The sequence below is a fragment of the Sinohyriopsis cumingii genome, chromosome 16 (assembly GCF_028554795.1).
Source record: "Sinohyriopsis cumingii isolate HCF-2022 chromosome 16, ASM2855479v2, whole genome shotgun sequence".
Taxonomy (NCBI): Eukaryota; Metazoa; Mollusca; class Bivalvia; order Unionida; family Unionidae; genus Sinohyriopsis; species Sinohyriopsis cumingii.
The window spans coordinates 16047750-16068651 of record NC_142976.1 but is presented as its reverse complement, the minus strand read 5'-3'; the positions used below and the strand labels follow the sequence as shown (position 1 = coordinate 16068651).

Below are 20902 nucleotides of genomic sequence, written 5' to 3'. Positions count from 1 at the left end.
ATGGATTTTGTTTATTGTTTCTTAGCGTATGTGGAGAGTATAGTTTGGGTTTTTATTATATGAAATGAAAAAGTATAGTTTGGGTTTTATTATATGAAATGAAAAAGTAGGGGGATGTTTTCCTTCACGTTCGCGCGTTGTTTGGTCATGATCTAGGTAAGATCAATTTTACCTTTTAGGGGGATGTTTTCCTTCACGTACGCGCTTTAAGTATACGAACCCATAGTATTCGTCGTTCAAACCATTCTGCAAAGAATAAAAAAGAAGATGGCTTCTAACCAAATGGACAAAATACAAACATTACAAGACGTTTTAGACAACTTAGGAATGATGGAGCAGATGTTAATAAGACTGGTTGAAGACCATTATTCCTATAGTCCCCATCGTGTAAAGATGGAAATTAATAACTTAAAAAAGGTAAAGGACAAGATTAGTGGTGTCATGAAAGAGATAAAGGAGGAGAAGGAGGATGAAGAGGAAAGAATAAGAATAAGCAAATGGAACGAAAAGATTGAAAAAGAAGAAGAAAATGAGAAGAGGAAGAAAGAAGAGGAGGAAGAGAAGAAGAAGAAAGAAGAGCAGGAGAAAAAGAAAGAGAAGAAGAGAAAGAGTGTTGGAGATAAAATAAGAACTTGGTGGAGAAAAAGAAGAAATTAGAAGCAGAAGAAGAAGAAAACCCAAAGGCCCTTTTCAGGGCCAGCCATATTTCTCGAAAAGAGATAGCCTTTCCTACCCCTTTTTTAAATTTAAATTTAAATTTAAATTTAAATTTTAAAAAAAAAATCCCAAAAGCCCGAACTCTATTCCCCATGTTAATTTGCCCTTGTCGCTAGACAGACCCACACTATAGTTCCATGTTAAATTCCCCTTGTCGCTAGAGTGACCCACGATTTATTCCCATGTTAATTTCCCTTGTCGCTAATCTGACCCACGATTTTTCGCCATGTTAAATTTCCATTGTCGCTAATCTGACCCAGGGGTCTCTGTAATGCTAATTCCCATTGTCGCTAATCTCACCCCATTTACTACTCACATCATAACATCGTTGATCATCAACTGATGGTGCTACCAAAAGACAACTTATCCCATTTCAACCATCTCATTATAAGATTAAGTAATAACTGTGTCTTACCCAATCCAGATGGTCCTATTATTATCATCCTAATCGAATTCGGTAACGCAGGATGGTGTTTAACTGGCTCTCGTCGCCGAGTCGCTGAGAAATCAATTATATCCATATTATATAAACATATGAATCTATATTGTTTATGTAGAACTAAAACCCCAACTAATGATCTGTCCACAGTTACAACAAAAAATGATAGAATAGCATATAGTGGAAGATGTGCAGTATGTAACAGAAAAAAGTTTTCTTTTTTACCTAAAAATGATGGTGATGATATTAGTAAATTAATGTCAACGTTCCCAGGAACTCCTTGGGCTAAATACCCATGAGAAAAACATCTACCAAGATATAATTATTGTGGTCCTGGTACTCGACTTGATATCAGACTTGACAATCAGGATCAACCAAAACCAGGTGAGTATCCGATTAAACGCTGTTGATATAGCGTGTCATGTTCATGATGTAGCGTATAAAAGTGAAAATCTACAAGACAGACATATGGCAGATGTGAAATTACTTCATGCGTTAAATTCTATAAAAAAAATAAAAAAAGAATCATTAGTTAACTGGTTAGTAAGATCTGCGATGAAAGGTAAATTAGCTGGTAATTAATTATAAATTGAATCGATTTATTATTCCCCAAGAGGATACTGGAAAGGTAACGCAGCGATTAGTAAACTCACCGAGGCAGCAAAAGTTACACGTGTTACTGCTAAAAAAAATGGTTATCCAAACAGGCAATATGGCAAATTTACCTACCACCACCAAAACAAATTCAGTACGCGTATTTCGATGTTAGTGTTCCTAATGAAGTTCATCAAGCTGATATTCTTTTTTTACTACATAAAACTGTACGTAGAAAACGTACAAATACGCGCTAACTGTAGTTGACGTTGCAAGTAGATACAAAGAAGCAGAGCCATTTTTGACAAAGACAGCAACTGAAGTTGCTTCTGCGTTTAAACGAATTTATCAACGAGGACCCGGACCTCAAAGTGGTCTACAATGGCCACATCTGCTACTGGTTGATCCTGGCAAAGAATTTCTTGGTACAGTATCACCGCTGATGAAGCAACATAATGTCACCATCAGACGAGGACACACTGCAATTCATCGTGATCAGGCAATTGTTGAACGATTTAATCGAACACTTGCTGAGCGGTTATTTGGATATCAATACGCGAAGGAATTTATTCAAGACAAGAGATCTCGTGAATGGGTTGCAATATTACTAAGTGTGATGACTGCGTTAAATAATGAAGTAACTCGAACGACCAACGACCAACATGAAACCTATTAATACAGTTACAAAAAAATATTTACCTGCACAACGACGTGATTTTTCAACGCAACCAATATTAGGTAATACCACTGTAAGGTATTTATATGAACCCGGTGAATTCGAAGGTGGTAAAAAGAGAACGACTGATCCTATTTTGGAGTGTTACCACACATAAGATATTCACCGTGACAAGATCCTCAGGTAGACCCGCAATCTACAGATTAGATTAAACTGCTCCTCAACGTGGATTTACACGTGAACAATTACAATTAATTCCTGAGGATACGCAATTACCACCGCGATCACTTAACTAGCACCCCTACAGCGATTACACTCAAGACAGGTCAACATTACATTTTCTCGTGTATGACCATGACTGTTATCTTTTCTATCCACGGTAAATTGTCTTGGATTATTATTTGAATATCTCCATAACATCACACAATTACAACTTGTACAATGATTATTCTGTTGTTGTTTCAACGTGCTGATAAATTCAACGTCGAGATCAAAATCGCGTTTATTTTTTTTATCAGATTGTTCATAACCAGCTAATTTTTTTTCTTATATCATTGTCAATATCATCACTAGTCACTGACTCGTCCAAGAAAATTCTCCGCAACTGAGATATTCTTCTGACACTGCGAGATAAACTAGGTTTGACCAATCGATACGATCATGTATAATCCAAACAACTGTATCAGAAATAGTTAATCCCTGAGATGAGTGAATCGTCATTGCATATCCTAGTGTCCACGGAGATTTGTTCAACGATAATGCGTCTTCAACAGCGTTGATATCAGCTGTGATAATATTATTTAATACTAAATTCTTTTCTCGTTCTATCCCGGTATATCAAAGTCAATATTCTGCCGCCGTCTATCAGCTGGTCGATAACATAACGGAACTGGTAATGTTGGAAATTTTTCTTTATGTAACTGAAACAATTCCCGTTGAAGTATATCACGAACTATTTTTCTACTTGCAACTATCAGATCATTCGGTTTCCGCGTCTGCAGAAAGTCGTTCATGGGTGTTTCTGAAATTATTCCACGCATTACTTCACATTGAATTTTAGTCTGATTAATTTTCTAAACTGTTTTAATTTTTCATGAGTTGCTCTATGATCATCATTTATTTCTTCGTAATAATCGACAAAGATCTTTAGCCATCCATGTGGAGATGGTCCAACAAACGGTGGTGGTTGACCGTGATTGCCGCACATTATCACAGCAGTATTTCTTGCTTAACAAGCAATCAAGAAATGTTTTTAATGTTTCTAACGGTACTGTACATATTTCATCCCAAATGATGATCCTTGGAATGTATTTCTCGCCCACACTTAAAGATGTCCATGTATCACCTTTTCATCGGAAGAAGCTATGATAAGTACATGATTGTACTCCTCGTTGTTTCATCTCTCGCGCGAGTATGTCTGTAGGTGTCAGCACGATCATATCTGAGTTCTGAAACAGTTCGATCGCTTGCGTGGTCTTACCAGAACCACCAGGTCCGTTTAGATAAACTATTTTATTTCTAGTTATTGGATCGTACATCGATGGTAGCAACGAAGTTGTCGACGATATCTTTAATATTGATGTTTTTTTTTACAATAAATATCTTTAACCGCAACATCAGCTGATTCTGAATAATCAACTATATTTTCCTTTTTTATTCTCCACCAACCCCATGATGCACAAGTACCGATATGTACTTGTTCTAGTGATCCTGAATATTTTTTATTGATATAAAGCGAATCTGTAGCGACTCTGACAGCGAGTGTAGAAATTTTATTTATCAACGATAATAGATTTATTGAAACGTACGCGAGCATCGATGATCTTAAATGCGTATACTCAGGTGACTCACCGTCCATATAACTTACAATTGTACCTAATTTAATTCCATTTGACAAGAAAACAATTTCTCGACTTATAAACGTATTTCTGTTCGTTGTATCAGCGATTATAAAATTTAACTCGGCATCATCCATAATCAATCTAGAACAATGTCGTCTGTGATCATATGCTCCTCCTTGGGTGAACTTGCAGATTATTTTTCTATCGAGATCTTTTGTAATTTTATTCTCGTAATCGGTTATATCGGGATTTTCATTATCAGAATATTTCTTTTGTTGTGGTAACCAAAGTTCGGATTGTTTCCGGTATGATATAATTGCTTCACTTACAATCAATAGTGTTAACATCGCACAATCAAGCATATACCGTAATAGTACTATTGGTACCCACATTTTTTCTGAAAAATGTTTTCCAAACCAGGTAGAACAAATCGCAAGGAGATCTTTAGACATTTCAAATAACTCGATACAAGCAAATCCACTTAAGTCAAAATCCGGTAATGGTCCATTTATCGATACTCGTGTCATCTCGTGCGTCGGATGACCGAATCGCTCAAAGTACACAGAACAATCTCCGTATCCAAGAAAACTTCCAGAATAACATGCAACCGTATCAACTGAAATAACATCTTTGTGATCGCATTTAGTATTCCATTGTCCACCGGGTCCGTATTCGATACAACTCAGTTGGTTTCCACAATTTTTTCTTTCTAGCAAAATGAGCCACAACTGACGGAACAGTGAAACAGTTGCTCAACAGGTCGTCAGAATCATCAGTATATAAAGATTTTTCATTTTTTCGTGGAGAAGATCTGTTTGATAAATAACACCACAAACTGATCGAACTTGATTTTTTCTTCCATATCTGATTCGTCGTTAGAACTCTGAAACAGCCAAACTGACACAGGATCGTTTTTACTTATCTCGTTCATAAAATCAAACATATCTCCACGATAATATTTAACAGTTCGATTTCGTGGAAACACTGTTGCTGCGCTAGTCCACGCGTGCGCGTTATGATCAATAATTTCGATCGAAGCTCCTTTTGATTTATATTTTGATTCATATAATATTTCTCATGTTATTGTTCTTACGGTTATTGGGAATTTTAATTTTTTTTCCTAACTCAGTGACATCTTTGATAGACGCCCCGGTATCTTTAATCATCTCGTCCCACTCGTTTATTATTTTACGTCTTTTATCTGTTAAACCGTTTCCACAATCCGCGTTTGTAAAATGTTCTGTTACTCATTCAGCCACACAGTTTATTTTTGAAAATTTCATCGGCGCCAGCTTATTAATGCTGGGTTTTTCATTTATCACATAGATTCCATAAATAACTGCTGTCACAGGATACGCTCGCTCATAATACGGTTTGTCAATACCGATCAATAGACCTGGTTTGGAATTTCTACTCAGTATACAGATTTTTTATTATTGTTTACAGGATCATGTTTGTCACGGATAATCCAATTATCTGTTTCTGTTAACACGACAGATTTTATTCTGAAAAGGTAACTTCTATCATCGAGCTGCTCAATAACAGATGCCGCTCGTTTGTCATTCATCGTAGCGTCGATGATATCTTTGTTGCGTATAATTTTGAACGTTAACCAGACATGAGATGCACCATCTGCGTGAAATTCTTTCTTGGCGTCGTGAATTTTATTTATCAAACTTTTATTTTTCTTATCAACTATATGTTTTATTAGCAAATCAGAAGATATCCTGTCGAGATTAAATTTACCTGTTTTCCAAGGCTTGATTCTGGATAATCTCTCAAACTCATCCATATTATATTTCAGACAAGTATTTAAATAAAAAATATTATATATACAATGTCTCAACAGAACAAGTGCAAATGGTTGATGATCGGATCATTAACTCCCTGCAATAAATCGTGCAGGAAGGAATTTTGTGGACAACACTTGCCGTCCGTTCGTAAAGGTTGTTTAGGACCGATACCGTGTCTGCAATGTGGTGTTGGAGTACGAGGTAAAACAGAGTTATGTGCACGCTGTTGTGGAAAAAATTTCGAGAACTTAAAAGATACTATGATAAAAAAATAATGTCAGTGACGGAGCTATAAAATCCATGGAGGACTATTTAACTAAGTTTTCAGAGAAATTTGATTTAAACAAATAATATTATTATATAATGGAGCAAAATGAATTTGTCCCTGTAATAACAAACTACGAATCAAATCGTGATGGTATGATCAGAAATTGTAGGTTGAAAAGACCAATTGGTTTTGTTACTAATACTGGCTATCTAATATTCTCGTTGGTGCTGATAAAAAGGAAAGTTATCTCTGTCACCCTTTCGTATAGGAGTGTCACAAGGGGTTGATCAAAGATGGTATTGTGATCGATCAAATCAACGGTGTGAATCCGACAATAGTTTATCCAATTTTCAAGCTGTTAAAAAGAGTGATAATTCTGCACGAATAGGGACTGGTAAATATGAAGAAAAAAAAACAATTGCAAGGAGGGTGGTTAAATCTTCAAATGTAGATACTGGTGAAGAGAAAAACGTTTCACTCAATGAACGCGGCTGCGAAATACTTTGATATTAACTCGCGTGTGGTAAAATACATCGCAGATAATACAACCAAATCTACCTTATCAAAAATATAAGGAAAAACTTATTTTCCAATATTGTTAATGAGATAAACTATCATCACTAGCAAGTAATTACGTAGAATTATATTGATTAACTATTTATTTAATTTTTTCTATCAATTTTAGTGTATTTAAGGGAGAAAACTCCAATGAGTATATTCATGTAATAAAGTTACCTTCCTTTGACCATGTTACAGACCAGCAGACATATTTACAATAAAATATCAGACTTGTAAATAATTTTTTGCGTTAATTATCCTTGTTATGTTAGGTGAAAACCCGTAATATTGTATCGTAAATTCGATAAATCGTTCTTTCTTTTAGTTTTCTACGTTAAAAAATATAGATTTCAGTGTATTTAAGGGAGATAACTCCGTTGAGTATATTCATGTATTGGAGTTACCTCCCTTTGACCATATCACGAAGCCATAACGTTTCCTAAATTATTTTTAGGTACATCTGATTTTGTTAGCCAAAAATAAATGTATTGTATAACGTACCCTGAAATCATATGTTCAGAACTAAAATTCAGCATAAACGAAAAACACGAAATATTGCTTTCTTCGGTGATAACTGTTAACGGTTAACTATATAATAACTTCTGAAACATATTTGTCAGATGATTCCGTGGCTAATTGCTAGCGTGTAGAATTACTCGAGGCCCGGTAATCGAGTCCACATGGCTGACAATTGTCGAAGGTTACGCTTATTTTCGCTTTTTATAATTAATTGTGGCCCCGCCAGCCCTCAAAACTCAACAGAAAAAAACACCCCACCACGTCACCGGTGGTGGATACATGTATTGTATCACCCACGGGCTGATTATGTGGAGGGTGTGTCAAAATCTGATGAGCGTAGAGAATGGCCCCATATATGTTTGTGCCGTCCTTAATTAAGATTGTCATTCATTCATTGTATATATTTCATGTACCCCCTGAACTCGCTAGAACACTCGATTAGGGGTTCATGTGGGGATTATCATTCATTGTTTATATTTCATATATGTTTGTACTGTCATTCATTCATTGTATATATTTCATGTACCCCCTGAACATGCTAAAACACTCGAATACAGGTTCATGTGGGGATTGTCATTCATTGTATATATTTGTGCCGTCCTTAATTAAGATTCATGTTTGTACTGTCATTCATTCACTGTATATATTCCATGTACCCACTGAACTTGCTAAAATACTCGAACAGAGGTTCATGTGGGGATTGTCGTTCATTGTATATATTTGTGCCGTCCTTAATTAAGATTCATGTTTGTACTGTCATTCATTCACTGTATATATTCTATGTACCCACTGAACTTGCTAAAATACTCGAACAGAGGTTCATGTGGGGATTGTCGTTCATTGTATATGTTGTGCTGTCCTTGAAACATCCTCCTGAACTCGCTAAAACACTCGATCAGGGGTTCACGTGGGGAGATATTTTTTGATTTAAATATATATATACCGTATAATAATGAACTACGAAAATATTAATATTATTTCTGCTATTAAAAAATTAGAAAAAATGGAATTAATATATCTGATGAACTAAATCCTGAAAAAATAATTTCTGATTCTGAAATTTTACAAGAACGTAAGAACCAAGGGATAGATATACTATCATCTGAAAACAAGTTTATAAAACGAATTCAGGCGGCGATGTTTCAGTCGCTAGCTACTATAGAAGATGATCAAGAGAAGGAATTCGTTCCCCTCTCTGCTGCAGTAGAAAAAATCGATTGGAATTATCCCGCGAGTACGAAGCAAAAAAAAAATTAATTAGTACTCGTATAAGACAATTAAGAAAAATTATGTCAGATCATGAAACGACCGAGCACGTGCAATATTTTATCAGAAATATTTATATCATTCAGAAATATTTTATTTTCTTTTATCGGAAATATTTATATCATTCAGAAACATTTTATTTTATTTTATCAGAATCATTTATATTATTCAGAAACATTTTATTATTTATGAAATATTTTTTTCTGAAATGTTTTTACTTTTTCTGAAATATTTTTACTTTTTCTGAAATATTTTTTCCCTAGCTATTTTAGTCGATCTTGTCAAAGAAAATTCATCAAATTACAATTTTTCGTCAGGTCAAACTTCAAGCGGTTCTCTAATTGATTTATCGATAAATCATTAAAAAGCCTCATGTTTTTCGAAAATCACCAGAAAAATTAACAAAAATCAAATAAAAATCCTCATTCTTTGAGCTAATTTTACTGATTCTTGGCGATTTATCGATAAATCAATTAGAGAACCGCTTGAGGTTTGATCTGACGAAAAACTGTAACTTGATGAATTTTCTTTGACAAAATCGACTAAAATAGCTGAAAAAAAACAGATTTGACTAAAAATGTTAGAATATTTCTGAAAAAATAAAAAAAGATATTTCCGATAAAATAAAAATAAAATATTTCTGAAAAAATAAAATATTTCAGAAAAAATAAAATAAAATATTAAGATCAAAGATCTATGATCAAAAATCATTACAATAAAAGTCTTTAAGACATAAATCTTAAGATTTCACATGTATATTCAAAATTATTTCCTCCCCACGCAGGTCAATTAATCGTCCTATGTGGTCGGCGAGTTTGAAATTGATTCGTGACTAATACTGATTATGTGTACGTAAATAAACAGGAATGGTTGGCTCTTGCACGATCAAACTCCCAGGAGATACTTGTAGAGTGAACGTGTATAAGATATATCCTTGCTGAGCCTGATTTGACTTTCCAAGATCTATTTGATAGCTGCCATCGATTACGTCACAAACAAGATTGACTGCGATCGTTGATGTTATATAAACGATTCCCGGTGAAATATGTCTACCACCTCCGTACGGGTCGTTATTATGTCTGACAATAGACTCAGGTGGAGCTATTTTTCTCCACGCATCGATTATTTTAGAAAAGTTTTCGTTGATAATATCGTTGAGTGATGTTATTAATTCGCCAGTTTCAAATCCTGGTAGCATAAAATTTAATAAATCTGCTTCAGTTATTTTATAATGATTGATATATATCTGTTTGATGGTTGTTATTTTATCTTTTTCACTTCCTATATCATAAGTACTAGCATTTATTACCTCAACAATAGTCTGATTAGCGTATTCAAGGTCTGAAATAATTTGATTTAAATGTTGTATCGTTGCAATGATCTGATGTTTTATATCGATATTGGGATACTCCAGGATATAATTTTTAAATAAACGTACTAATGTCGTTAATGTAGTTGTGTACTCAGTTTTAATTTCGTTAGCTCTTGATCTGAAATTTCTTTCATAAATAATTTCAGTTGAAGTTTTTTTTTATCAACATTATCAAGGGAAACGGCACCACGGGATATCTTTTACCATCTTCCGAAACATAATAATTATATTTGTTAGTCCATGGATACAAATTTCGATATTCTGGAATTGTTATAAATTGGGCTTCGTCCGTGATAAATTCAATTAACTTCGGTTCTGGTGGTCCACGATGCTCTGGAGGGATTTCAGGCCAACCTAGTACGGATCTTATCGATGATTGATAAATATCAACGGCGTAATCAGGTGAATGTATTTCAATCGTTGCTGATAAATTTGGCTCATGAACGTTAAATGATATTTTTGATTCTTTTCCGGTTATTGATTGTATTCTACGTTGAAATTCTTCATTGATTTCCTCGATCTCATAACTGCCAGTTGGTATTTCAACAACGACCCAATCAGGTGTTCCATCTGGTTTGTTCTTTTTAGCAAATACAAGCGAATTATTTGCTGGTGTTCCATTAAATGATTTCGAAGTGATATTTGGCCAGCTGTAATATACTCGTAATTGTGCTAACGCGATTTCATTCGCGCGAATCGCAGTTGGAAAATTAACATTAAATTCGGGATTAGTCAAGCTTACCGAGATCATTGTTGTTTTTGGTGGAGCTGTGTTTGTCACGATCTGCTGGAGTAGCTCTACTGATGTCATTATTAATACTTGTACCTTTAACAGCACTGTTATATATTTTAATCATTTTCTGAAAACTCAAAATAAAAAGTTATTTCATCGCTGGGGCTTGCTGATAACAACGAAGATAACTTGGAATATGCGACCGTCGCTGTGTGTAATTTTATCATGTAATCAGATAATTTTTCATTCATGCAGGTGCATATTCTTTTTGCTACGATATTAAAAACACCTGCAATTGTTGTTGCTGCTGAAATACAGATTGTTACGGCTACTGGTGCCATCATTGTCATTGTTGACAATATAACAACTGTTACAGCAACAACAGCGGATACTGAATAAACAATCACGTTCACGATATCTATTCGACGACGATATTTTTACTTTTACCGTATATTGTTCGATGATATCTTTTAATTTTACTTGCCATTTACGCTCTTGATTGTACCTATAATGAGATGCATCGTCGATTGAAGTGCTCATGATATTTTATGCAGTAAATAATTGAGATGTTTCAGCTACAAATTCCAAACACCACCAGTAAGATGTTGCGTTTAATGTCTTATCAGCTGCTTCCAGAATAAATGTTTCTTCGGTTCCCTTGTTTAATATGATAGTTACAACTCCAGAAAACTTATCAGTTGAATGACGCCATAGATACGTTGTAAATATCTCAAATTTTGCAGCACTGAACACAGATAGCCTGTACACGCCAGTGACTGTTGCAGTATGTTTAATAGTTTTATTCTGCGTTGTTGACCATGCCGCAAATCCCGATGATACTGTGTATACGATGTTGGTAATATGCCCGGGAGTTATTCCAGGTGGAATTTTAATCAAACTAATTTTGTTAACAATCTCAGCAATCTCCGCTACGATGTCTTCGAGTGTTCGTTCGATCGTGTCGATGTTAGTTTTGATATCAGATAGTTTGGCGTCAACGGACAACGGATCACCAAAAAATTCCTCTGCGGTTTCGTTAAGTTTTCTAAAATTTCTACGGAGATTTGTGAAGCGTTTACGTGAATGTCATACTCGGCCCGCAACGTGGATAATTTACCATCTACAGTGTTGTAGTTAACGTCTACATATTTGTTTGTTGCTGCGTCTTCGTCGGATGTTGGATCTCTCAAAACTACTATTTTATTCCCGTTCATGCTGAGTTCTCCCGTCATTGTGTCGCCAGTGTTTTTTAAGCGATTAGCAACGCTTCTTGCAATTTCATCTCTGATGGTTGTAAACTTACTTAAATCCCTGATTTTTCCGCTGTCATTAAACACAGGGATGTTATCCGTGACCACACCGAATACTCGTCGAACTATGTCATTCCATTTGATGTTACTCGTTTTTAAAACACCATATCGGCTTTGAAAAACAACAACTTCATCTCGGTCAACTCCAGCAAGATTCATAATATACGCAAGTTCATCTTTAGTCGCGTACTTTGACATATCGATGTCATCGGATTTTTTCTTACTTTTTTACTTGTACAGGAAGATCTTCCGTAAATATCAACCATTATATAAGATCCTTGATCTGTTTAAAACACCTTGCGCGCAACGAAGCGGTTACTTGTATAATCATGCACAACTTTATGTGGCGGTATGGACGATTTTGATATGGCGTTAAGTACATTAATTGCTTCACGGCCGCATATTGGTTGATCTATCATTGCTTGTGTTGGTAGCGTTGAATACCAAACTTTTTTATGAAGTGGCTCGACATGCTTGATAAATTCAACGGGTGGAGCTAATCCGTACTAATCGAATTAAACAATTCCACGTGGATCAATTGCGTATTATACCCAATGAGTACCAGGTCCTGAATTCAAGTCAAGATTAATAATACCCATTTCGAGTTCATTCGGTTGTTTCAGTAATTGATCTCGCATGAAAACACCTCTAAAGGCAGATATCTTTAGTTGTTTAGCAGCATTAAGTAAATCAAAATTTGATGCTGTAGCGTCTAACGAAGTGATCTTGGAAGCCTCAGACCTCTTCCCCAACGTGATCCTGGTAATCTTAGGCTGCGTCCCTTTTTTGTATCCCTTTCCTGTTGCTTTCTTCAGCGACATTCCAGCAGCGGTTCCACCAACACCTAACGCAGCCGCTTTTGCTACGGCTGGAACATCAGCAGCTATTAACGCCGGTATTGCTGCAAGAAGTGGAATTATACCACCTGTTTTAATCATATCTTTAATGGCGCTCGGAGAAAGATGAAATTGAACTCCGGATTTTGATTCCAGCGCTTTATTGAAATGTTTAATCTGATTATTTGTCAACGATAATTTGTTTGGACCGCCACTAGAAATCTGATCTCGCTTTAGTGATATTTTCGTTCCACATTTGTCGGCGTTTTTCGATTGTAATTTTTTACCTGTCCGGGAGTCAGAGCAACATTAACGTGATTCTACGACATTTTTTATATAAATATCTTTTTCTAAATAACACGATTACAGATTTTCCACTGGTGCATCAACAAACTCTCATTCAACCGCTACCACCTTCAAGTAACATGGTTTTATCGCTGAGTATGACCGCGATTGCTCTATAATCAACACCACCACCTGTATCTAATGTTGCTTTAAGATGTATATCAACGACAGATTGTTTTGATAGATCAAGATGCTCCAGCGAAAAATAATAGATAGGATACAAAGTTCTAAAATCATATTGTGATATTTGCAAACCGGTATCCACATTTTGATCTTGTCCCATGAATGACATCAAACGACGATATACACGTCCTATATGATTTTGTTCATAATTAAGTTGTATATTCTCTGTTGGTTCTTGTTGTCCGTTTATCCGTAAAGAAATATCTGTGATACCTAGTTTATCAAATATCAGATGAGTATATGAGTATGTTCTTGATTATTTAAACGATCATAGTTCTGAAACGCAATACAAATATGCCGCGGTGCAGAAACACCTTGTTGTGATGATATATGCCATGTAAACTGACCGTTAGTGTTACTTTGTATACTATCCGTGCTTGTTGTTAACCATGACAACAGGGATTTACCACCTGTGTCCATGAAAAAAGTAATCGCTGTTCTTCTGCGATCGTTGGAGTCATCACCGGCATCCACAAGGAAAATTTTGTTAATACTACTTTACCAGCATCACCAGCAGGTCTCCACAGAGCATCGTTATCATCACCCTTTCTTACAAAAACAACCGTGTGTCTAGCTCCAAAAATAACGTTTCTAACATTCCTACAAAATCCAAAAATATGCGATAGTGGAATTGTACATGAAAAACTTCTATTGGCTCCTAGCAACATATTTTTACGCGTTGCAAATCCCAAGTTGAAATTTGGGTTAGCACCATGAACTACTGGTGTCACATCAGCATCAGCATTTTCGGCAAAATTTCTTGGTCGTCTTATATTACACGGATTGCTTTCAGGGTGACCAGAATTATCTTTTACAAACATCATCGTGGGACCTGCTGATCTTGTATAATGATCAGAATATCTTGCTAATCCTATTATTGTTGTAGCAACGTCGACATCTTTCTGAATCGATTCAATAATTTTTCCATCAATCATATTGTAGTAAATTTAGAGTATGTGCACTTGGTTGTAGTGCCCAGTTTTAAGCAATTCTTAGATTTGTGTGATTACTTGTTTGATTATTGGAATTCGGCGCCATGGAAATATTCCTGGCCCGAACTAATGAGCTAATGAATAGGAGCAAACGTCACGGAGTGAAGTGTTAGTGTGTTTCCATGATGTCCCGGTTCACAATTCCGACCAAAACCGAATGAATGTCCCTGGAGTAAAATAGTACATATTAAAATCTAGTGGTATACATTGGTAGCGTGACTGCAAGGACAGTACTTACGGTATTAAACCGGTAAATTACACAAGGGCATAAATAAAAAGGTACTTGACAGACACCGTTTATGTCGCCATGTGGGCGAATATGGTGCAGTTATATCGGCGAAATGTACCTGGAAAGCATCATTGACTGGCCTAAGGTGGCGGAGTTAAAATAGTTCCCATTGTTAGGAAGTACTCATATATGTTCTAAGGCGTGAACGGTTGGTGGTACGGAGACATAATGAAGCCAAAACACGCAGATGTACGGTTGATAGATAGTTGGCAGTTTGGTTTATCTGTGGTCTTGCATTAATTAGAGGAAAATTTAGGTATAGAATGGACACGTCGGGCTTTCTGATTTACAACTGAGGTTGTATGGAAGTCTTTGGAAAGTCGGGGAAACTTATGACTTCTAGCGAGAATCGCGCCAGGGTTTGACAACCGCTCGGTCAAGTAAATACCCGTGTGCGTGTAACAATATATGTGGCGCTATCAAACAGTGCCATAATACCATTGTTGACAAAACCAACTTGTACTGCATCTGCGTATGCAGTATCATCCGTTTTTACAATTGTACCTTCTACCTCAATAAAAGCCTCAGCGGTTAAAATGTATATACTTGTATCATGAACTTGTAGTTCAATTCTTCCACGTTGATCTGGTAATCGTGCGTCATAAGAATAAAACTGATAATCGCGTACAGACTCATCTTTAAGGACAGGTGCTTCCATGTCAAATGTTGTGTCGGACATGCGCTTGAACATTTTATTGTAATAATTTTCGTCTAACACGTTGATTACCGCGTTCGGGAAATTCCACTTTGGGAAGTTCCACTTCCGGATATTAAACTTGAGACATTATTTCCCGATTCACCGAGTCCTTGATCTGCTAACGCTGCCAGTTTTTTATTTGCAGCTTGATTTATTATTTTACTGACATCTGCGGGCATCACTTCAGTACTCGGTAATTTTACTGGTTGTCGTTTTCGTCTCATTAATCGTGCTGGTCTATCTTTGATCGCCGAGAACGCCTTACCAGCAACATTGATAATTGCACCAGGAGCTTTTTCACGAACAACATCGAGAGCTTTCATCGCTAATTATTTTGCAACAGGTGCTACTTTTGGGGCTAATCTTCTAAATAATCCCTGAATAACATCACCAAGTCCATCTCCGTAAATTGCTCCGTAGACTGGTAGTCGTGAGTTCACTACTCTGACCGGTACAGGTCTACGATAATTATTGTGTATGATCATCTTATTTATCATTTATCTAATCGCGGTGACTTTAGTCATCAACGAGCTCATCGATAAGTTCCCGGTAAACACCGACATCCATGATGGCAAATATCAGCTGCTTCATTAATTATTTATGGTGATTTATTTCCGGCACGTTTTCCTCCTATGAGAACTTCTAACCGTGACAAGTCATTGAGAATATTATCAGGACAAATAATATTACCTCCGAAACCACTACCAGTAGTAGGTACATCATGAAATTCTTCTTCTGGAGATTGCGGTCGAGGAGGTTGTTGTTTTTTCTGTAGTTGAGGAATCTGTGATTTTTTCTGTTGCTGCGGTGGTGGAGTTTATGGTTTTTGCTGTGGTAGGGAAAGTTGTATTTGTTGTTGTTGCATTCGTGCATAATATCTATCTATTGCGTCTAATAACTCAATATATCTAGGATCAGCGGTTCTAGCTTGATCAACTCCATAGTATATACGATAAATCCATTTATGCCAGTTATCACCACTTATCGCATCATCAGCATATTCGGATTTTAAAAGTTTTCCTCGCTGAACATAAGATCTTACGATAAACTCAGCTAATTTATTTACGTCTCTAAGTCCCTTTATAGAATTAATACTTTTTCAGTAAATTTATCGTTTACATCAACCCTAGCCCTTGCTTGCTCTGTTTCTGTTTCTAGTACACGATCTTTTATATCACCTATTTCAGCACGAATTTTACCAATACCTTCAAGTATTTCTTCACCGATGGGTGGAGGTTGAGCTACAGCTATATCAGTTGGAAGAGTCCGTACAATTTCTTTTATTTTCTTAGCTCTTGCTTAACTGATGGAAGAAGTCCTTCAGTAACTTTTGTGACTAGTTTAAATAACTGTTCCGCACCTTCTGCGAATTCAGCTCGTGTTTCCTGCTGCGCTTGTAGGTTTTCTCTAAATGAATCTCTAACAGGAAGAAATTTTTTGATTGCTTCTAGTCGCTCTCGGGCTAATCTGGCTGTGTGAGATTCTGGATGGACCATTATTTTGATATAACAATTTTTTAATTAACAGCAGCAGGAAGGGCGCGAACTCAAGTTGAGTCGATTTTTTGTAATATGATCGCTATCAACACCGATAAAATTATAAAAACAATTTATTTAACCAATTCGAGGCTTCCTCGAGTTGGTTAATATTTTTGTTTCAAATATATTTACTTCAAATATAATATAAAAGATAAAAGGGTTTATTTTCGGTTTTGGACGCTCCTACAAAGTGGTCTGTTCGCCTTCCCTGCTGCTCCATTTAAGACCAATCAGTTATTCTAACGTAATGGTACCTTTGAGCTTGATATCTGTTAGACCAGCACAATAAAAAATAAATAACATGTCAGTAATTTTCTTTTTTTTTACATTTCAGTTACTCCTAGTGATTCAACAAAGTTTCTGTTTAAACTAACACAGAGCTGGGGTCTCCCACTCTCAGTAGTTCAATTGCATTCACGAACATATAAATTTAATTGCCAAACTTTTAATGTCCTCAGCTTTTACCGGACATCGTTTATGCTCATGACTGTATTTATCTAAATTGCATTTTGATGATTCATATGTGTAATCATGCGGTGTCTTTAAGATACATTGCACAGCATAAAAGATACATGTATTATTATGTTTTAAGAAAATACATTTATTATTATGTTTTAATATAATACAATCTACTGGTCCAAAACCCTTTTTATCAAATCTATATATAAGCTTCCCGAGCGGATCATATCCATGTAAAGTGTTAATTGCCTAAGATTTACAATGAATTTTTATAACCAGAGATGAAAACCTCTGCAATTTTTTTTTTTTTTTTACAATCTTAATGCACAACACGAAAGTGTAGAGGATCAACATATTAGTTGATCTCAGTCGGCTTTTTCTCTCAAGTCGACGAGGAACTCGGGTGTAATTCGTAAACAACTATATTCTGAACTACCTGCGTTTTCATGTAACAATTGTAAGGCAGAAGGAGACAAAGTGACCATCGTAACAATTTTGGCTTTTGCTGACGTCATGTATGTGGTACATTTCTTCGGAGGCGAATCAACAAACCTAACATATTGACTACAACTACTTTCGAGGTTATTTCTAGACCTGACGGAAATGACCGATCGATGTTCGATCTAAATACTTTCTACGTACCAATCTTAATTAGATAAGTTTAAAGTTCTGAATGAAAATATAAATTAAAGAAATATAAATTGCAATAAAATAATCATTCGCTTGTATGGTTGAAATAAGAAGCAAATAACCCATAAGCAGGTTTGAGCCTATTATTTACATCCGGGCATTGTTGCTTGACAACAAGACTCAACCACCATTTTGAGAAGAAAGGAGTGTGGGGTCTCATTCTGGAGCAGTTGGATCATATAAAAAAATAAGCCTGTCGTTGTAGAAGAAGATAAAGTCAGGAAACATTTGAAATGGTATGACTAGATACAATGCTAAACAAAGCTATTTTTATTCATGAATGCATCTCATGTACCTTGTCTTCGTTTTCTTGTAACAGTTATAAAAGCAATTTCTCAGTGAAGAATAAGGTTGTCATGTGCTATTCCAAGGTGTTCCATTCTCGATACAGTACAAACATTGTGGATTTTGTAAAATGTGTACTGCCGCGGTGGATATTTCATTTATCCACTCTGTGTCCAGCATAGTGGTCGTCATTATCAGGAAAACGTAATTTAAACCAGTGACCGGAAATTGTTGATCACAAAGAGGCTGTCTTTATTCCTTTGATTTGTTCATTCTCAATGATAGAATAGTAACATATTTTATAGAAGGATTGGTGACATCGTTACAAAAGTCCCGCCGTTTAATGCATCTCTATTTGGTTCATAGCTTTTACATTTTTTCTTAATTTTTCAAATACTCACCAAACCAAAATATAGGTAATGTTTCATTTTCACTTATCATAAATTTGTGAGATGGATAGAAGGGAAAAATCCAGTTGCAACAACCAAAGACTGTGCAGTTCATGATGATTTTTGATGAAACAATGAGGTTTCATGTATTGTCTTCCGAATTTACATGTAAAATTACAGTTGATTAGTGGCTGAGGATAGATATAACAGGATGGTTTGCTGGTATCTGGAGGCAGGACTCCACTGGTTTCTCACTGTTCAATAATAATAATGAGGACTTTGTTTAGCGCCTAATCTTTAAAAGCTCTAAGCACTTTACATCATTAGGCAACACCTATAAGATAAAAAACATTTAATGATATGATTACAAAAACAAACACCATGAAATTAGAAAACATAAAAAAAAAACATGCTGAGAATATTTAAGGTAGGAAATATTATTAGGTCTTTAAGTATGTTCTTGCAGTCGAAATAAGTGAGTTTTGAGAGCCCTCTTGAATGTGTTCACTATGTCTTTGTGTCTAAGTTCAGTGGGCAATTCATTCTACGTTGCTGGGCCCTGGTATGCAAAAGAACGCTGTCCATATGACTTTGTTTTCATACTTGGAATAATGAGTATAAAATTGTCAGAAGAGGAGCATAGGTATCTTGCTGGTGTGTACACATGGGTAAGGTCGGATAGGTATGTTGGACTAGAGTCCGACAGTGAAACGTAGCACAGAGCTCAAATGTTGTGTTTGATTCTGGATTGAATGGATAGCCAGTGTAGGGTACAGAGCAGCAGGGAGGTGTGCTCTGATTGTGGTACTCTAAGTATGATCCAAGCAGCTGTGTTTTGAACTTTTTGAAGTTTCTGGAGCAGATATTGAGATGAACCAGACAGAATTGAGTTACAATAGTCCAGTCTTGAAAGTACTAATGAATACACAAGTGTTTTAGTGGCATCAACTGAAAGTTTTTTGTGAATTGAGCTGATGCGTCTCAACTCAAGATATGCAGCCTTGCATATGTTCATGACATGTTGGTGCAATGTAAGAGTACTGTCCAGAGTAACACCTAGGTTTTGTACTGATTGTGTGAATGTAATGTTGGTGTTGCTGATATTTATTGTTTGAGGTAAAGGATGTGAATTAGAAAGTCTTTGTGTTGTGATCAGAATGGCCTCAGTTTTATCATCATTCATCTGCAGCTTGTTGCATGTCATCCATGATTTCACATCAGAAATGCACCTCTCTACACCTTGGATGGTAGCATCAACTTCATTTGGGTGGCTAGATTTGTATATTTGGCTGTCATCAGCGTACAATTGGTGAGACACTGGATGATGATCTATGACACTTGAGAGCGAATGAGTGTACAGAATGAAGAGAACAGGTCTACTTTTAGAAGAGTAGTTTCAGTACTGTGGCAAGGGCAATATGCAGATTGTACATTGCTAAAAAGACTGTTTGAATTTAGATGAGATACAAGCTTGGATAGAACAACCTTTTCTAAGATTTTTTATATGAATGGGAGATTAGAAACTGGGCAGTAGTTCTTTAAATTGTTATGGTCTAGTGTTGGTTTCTTCAGCAGAGGCTTTACAATGGCAGTTTTTAAAAATGATGGGAATTCCCCGGATGAGAGAGATGTATTAATAACATCAGTTAGTGAAGGCAATACTGGATCTAAGCACTCAAGCATCAGTGATGTTGGAATTGGATTAAGTTCACGTGACTTTGGTTCACTCTTCATCAGGATTGTATGTACAAATTCCATAGAGACAGGTTCAAATACCGCTAATGGTTGCCGCTCAAATTCTGTATCCCAACTGTATGGTGATGACGAGTCAATTGAAATTGTGGTGTCAAACTTATCACTAATGGTTTGTACTTTGTCACGGAAGAAATTTGCAAACATTTCTGGAAGGATGACTGGAGAGAAGGTAGTTGGAAGTGGTGAAGATTTGTTCCTTGACATTAGCTTGTTAGTAATCTCGAAGAGCTCTTTGTAGCTGGAACTTTCCATGATCTTAGTAGTATAGTGGGCTGATTTCACTGCATGAACTATATTTGTGACATTCTTCTTAGCGGCTTGATAGATTTACTTATGAATAGTGAGTCTGGTGGAAAGC

General features: G+C 35.9%; 1 protein-coding gene across 1 annotated transcript in view; it reads left to right on the top strand.

Moving 5' to 3' along the window:
* Positions 1-18198: 18198 nt before the first annotated feature.
* LOC149779990 (dynein regulatory complex subunit 4-like) overlaps positions 18199-20902 on the top strand; it is a 32206-nt gene continuing 29502 nt past the window's right edge. The window contains exon 1 of the mRNA XM_089936715.1: positions 18199-18351. Within this exon, the coding sequence (XP_089792841.1) occupies positions 18349-18351 (3 nt within the window). The 5' untranslated portion in view covers positions 18199-18348. The remainder of the gene's footprint in view (positions 18352-20902) is intronic.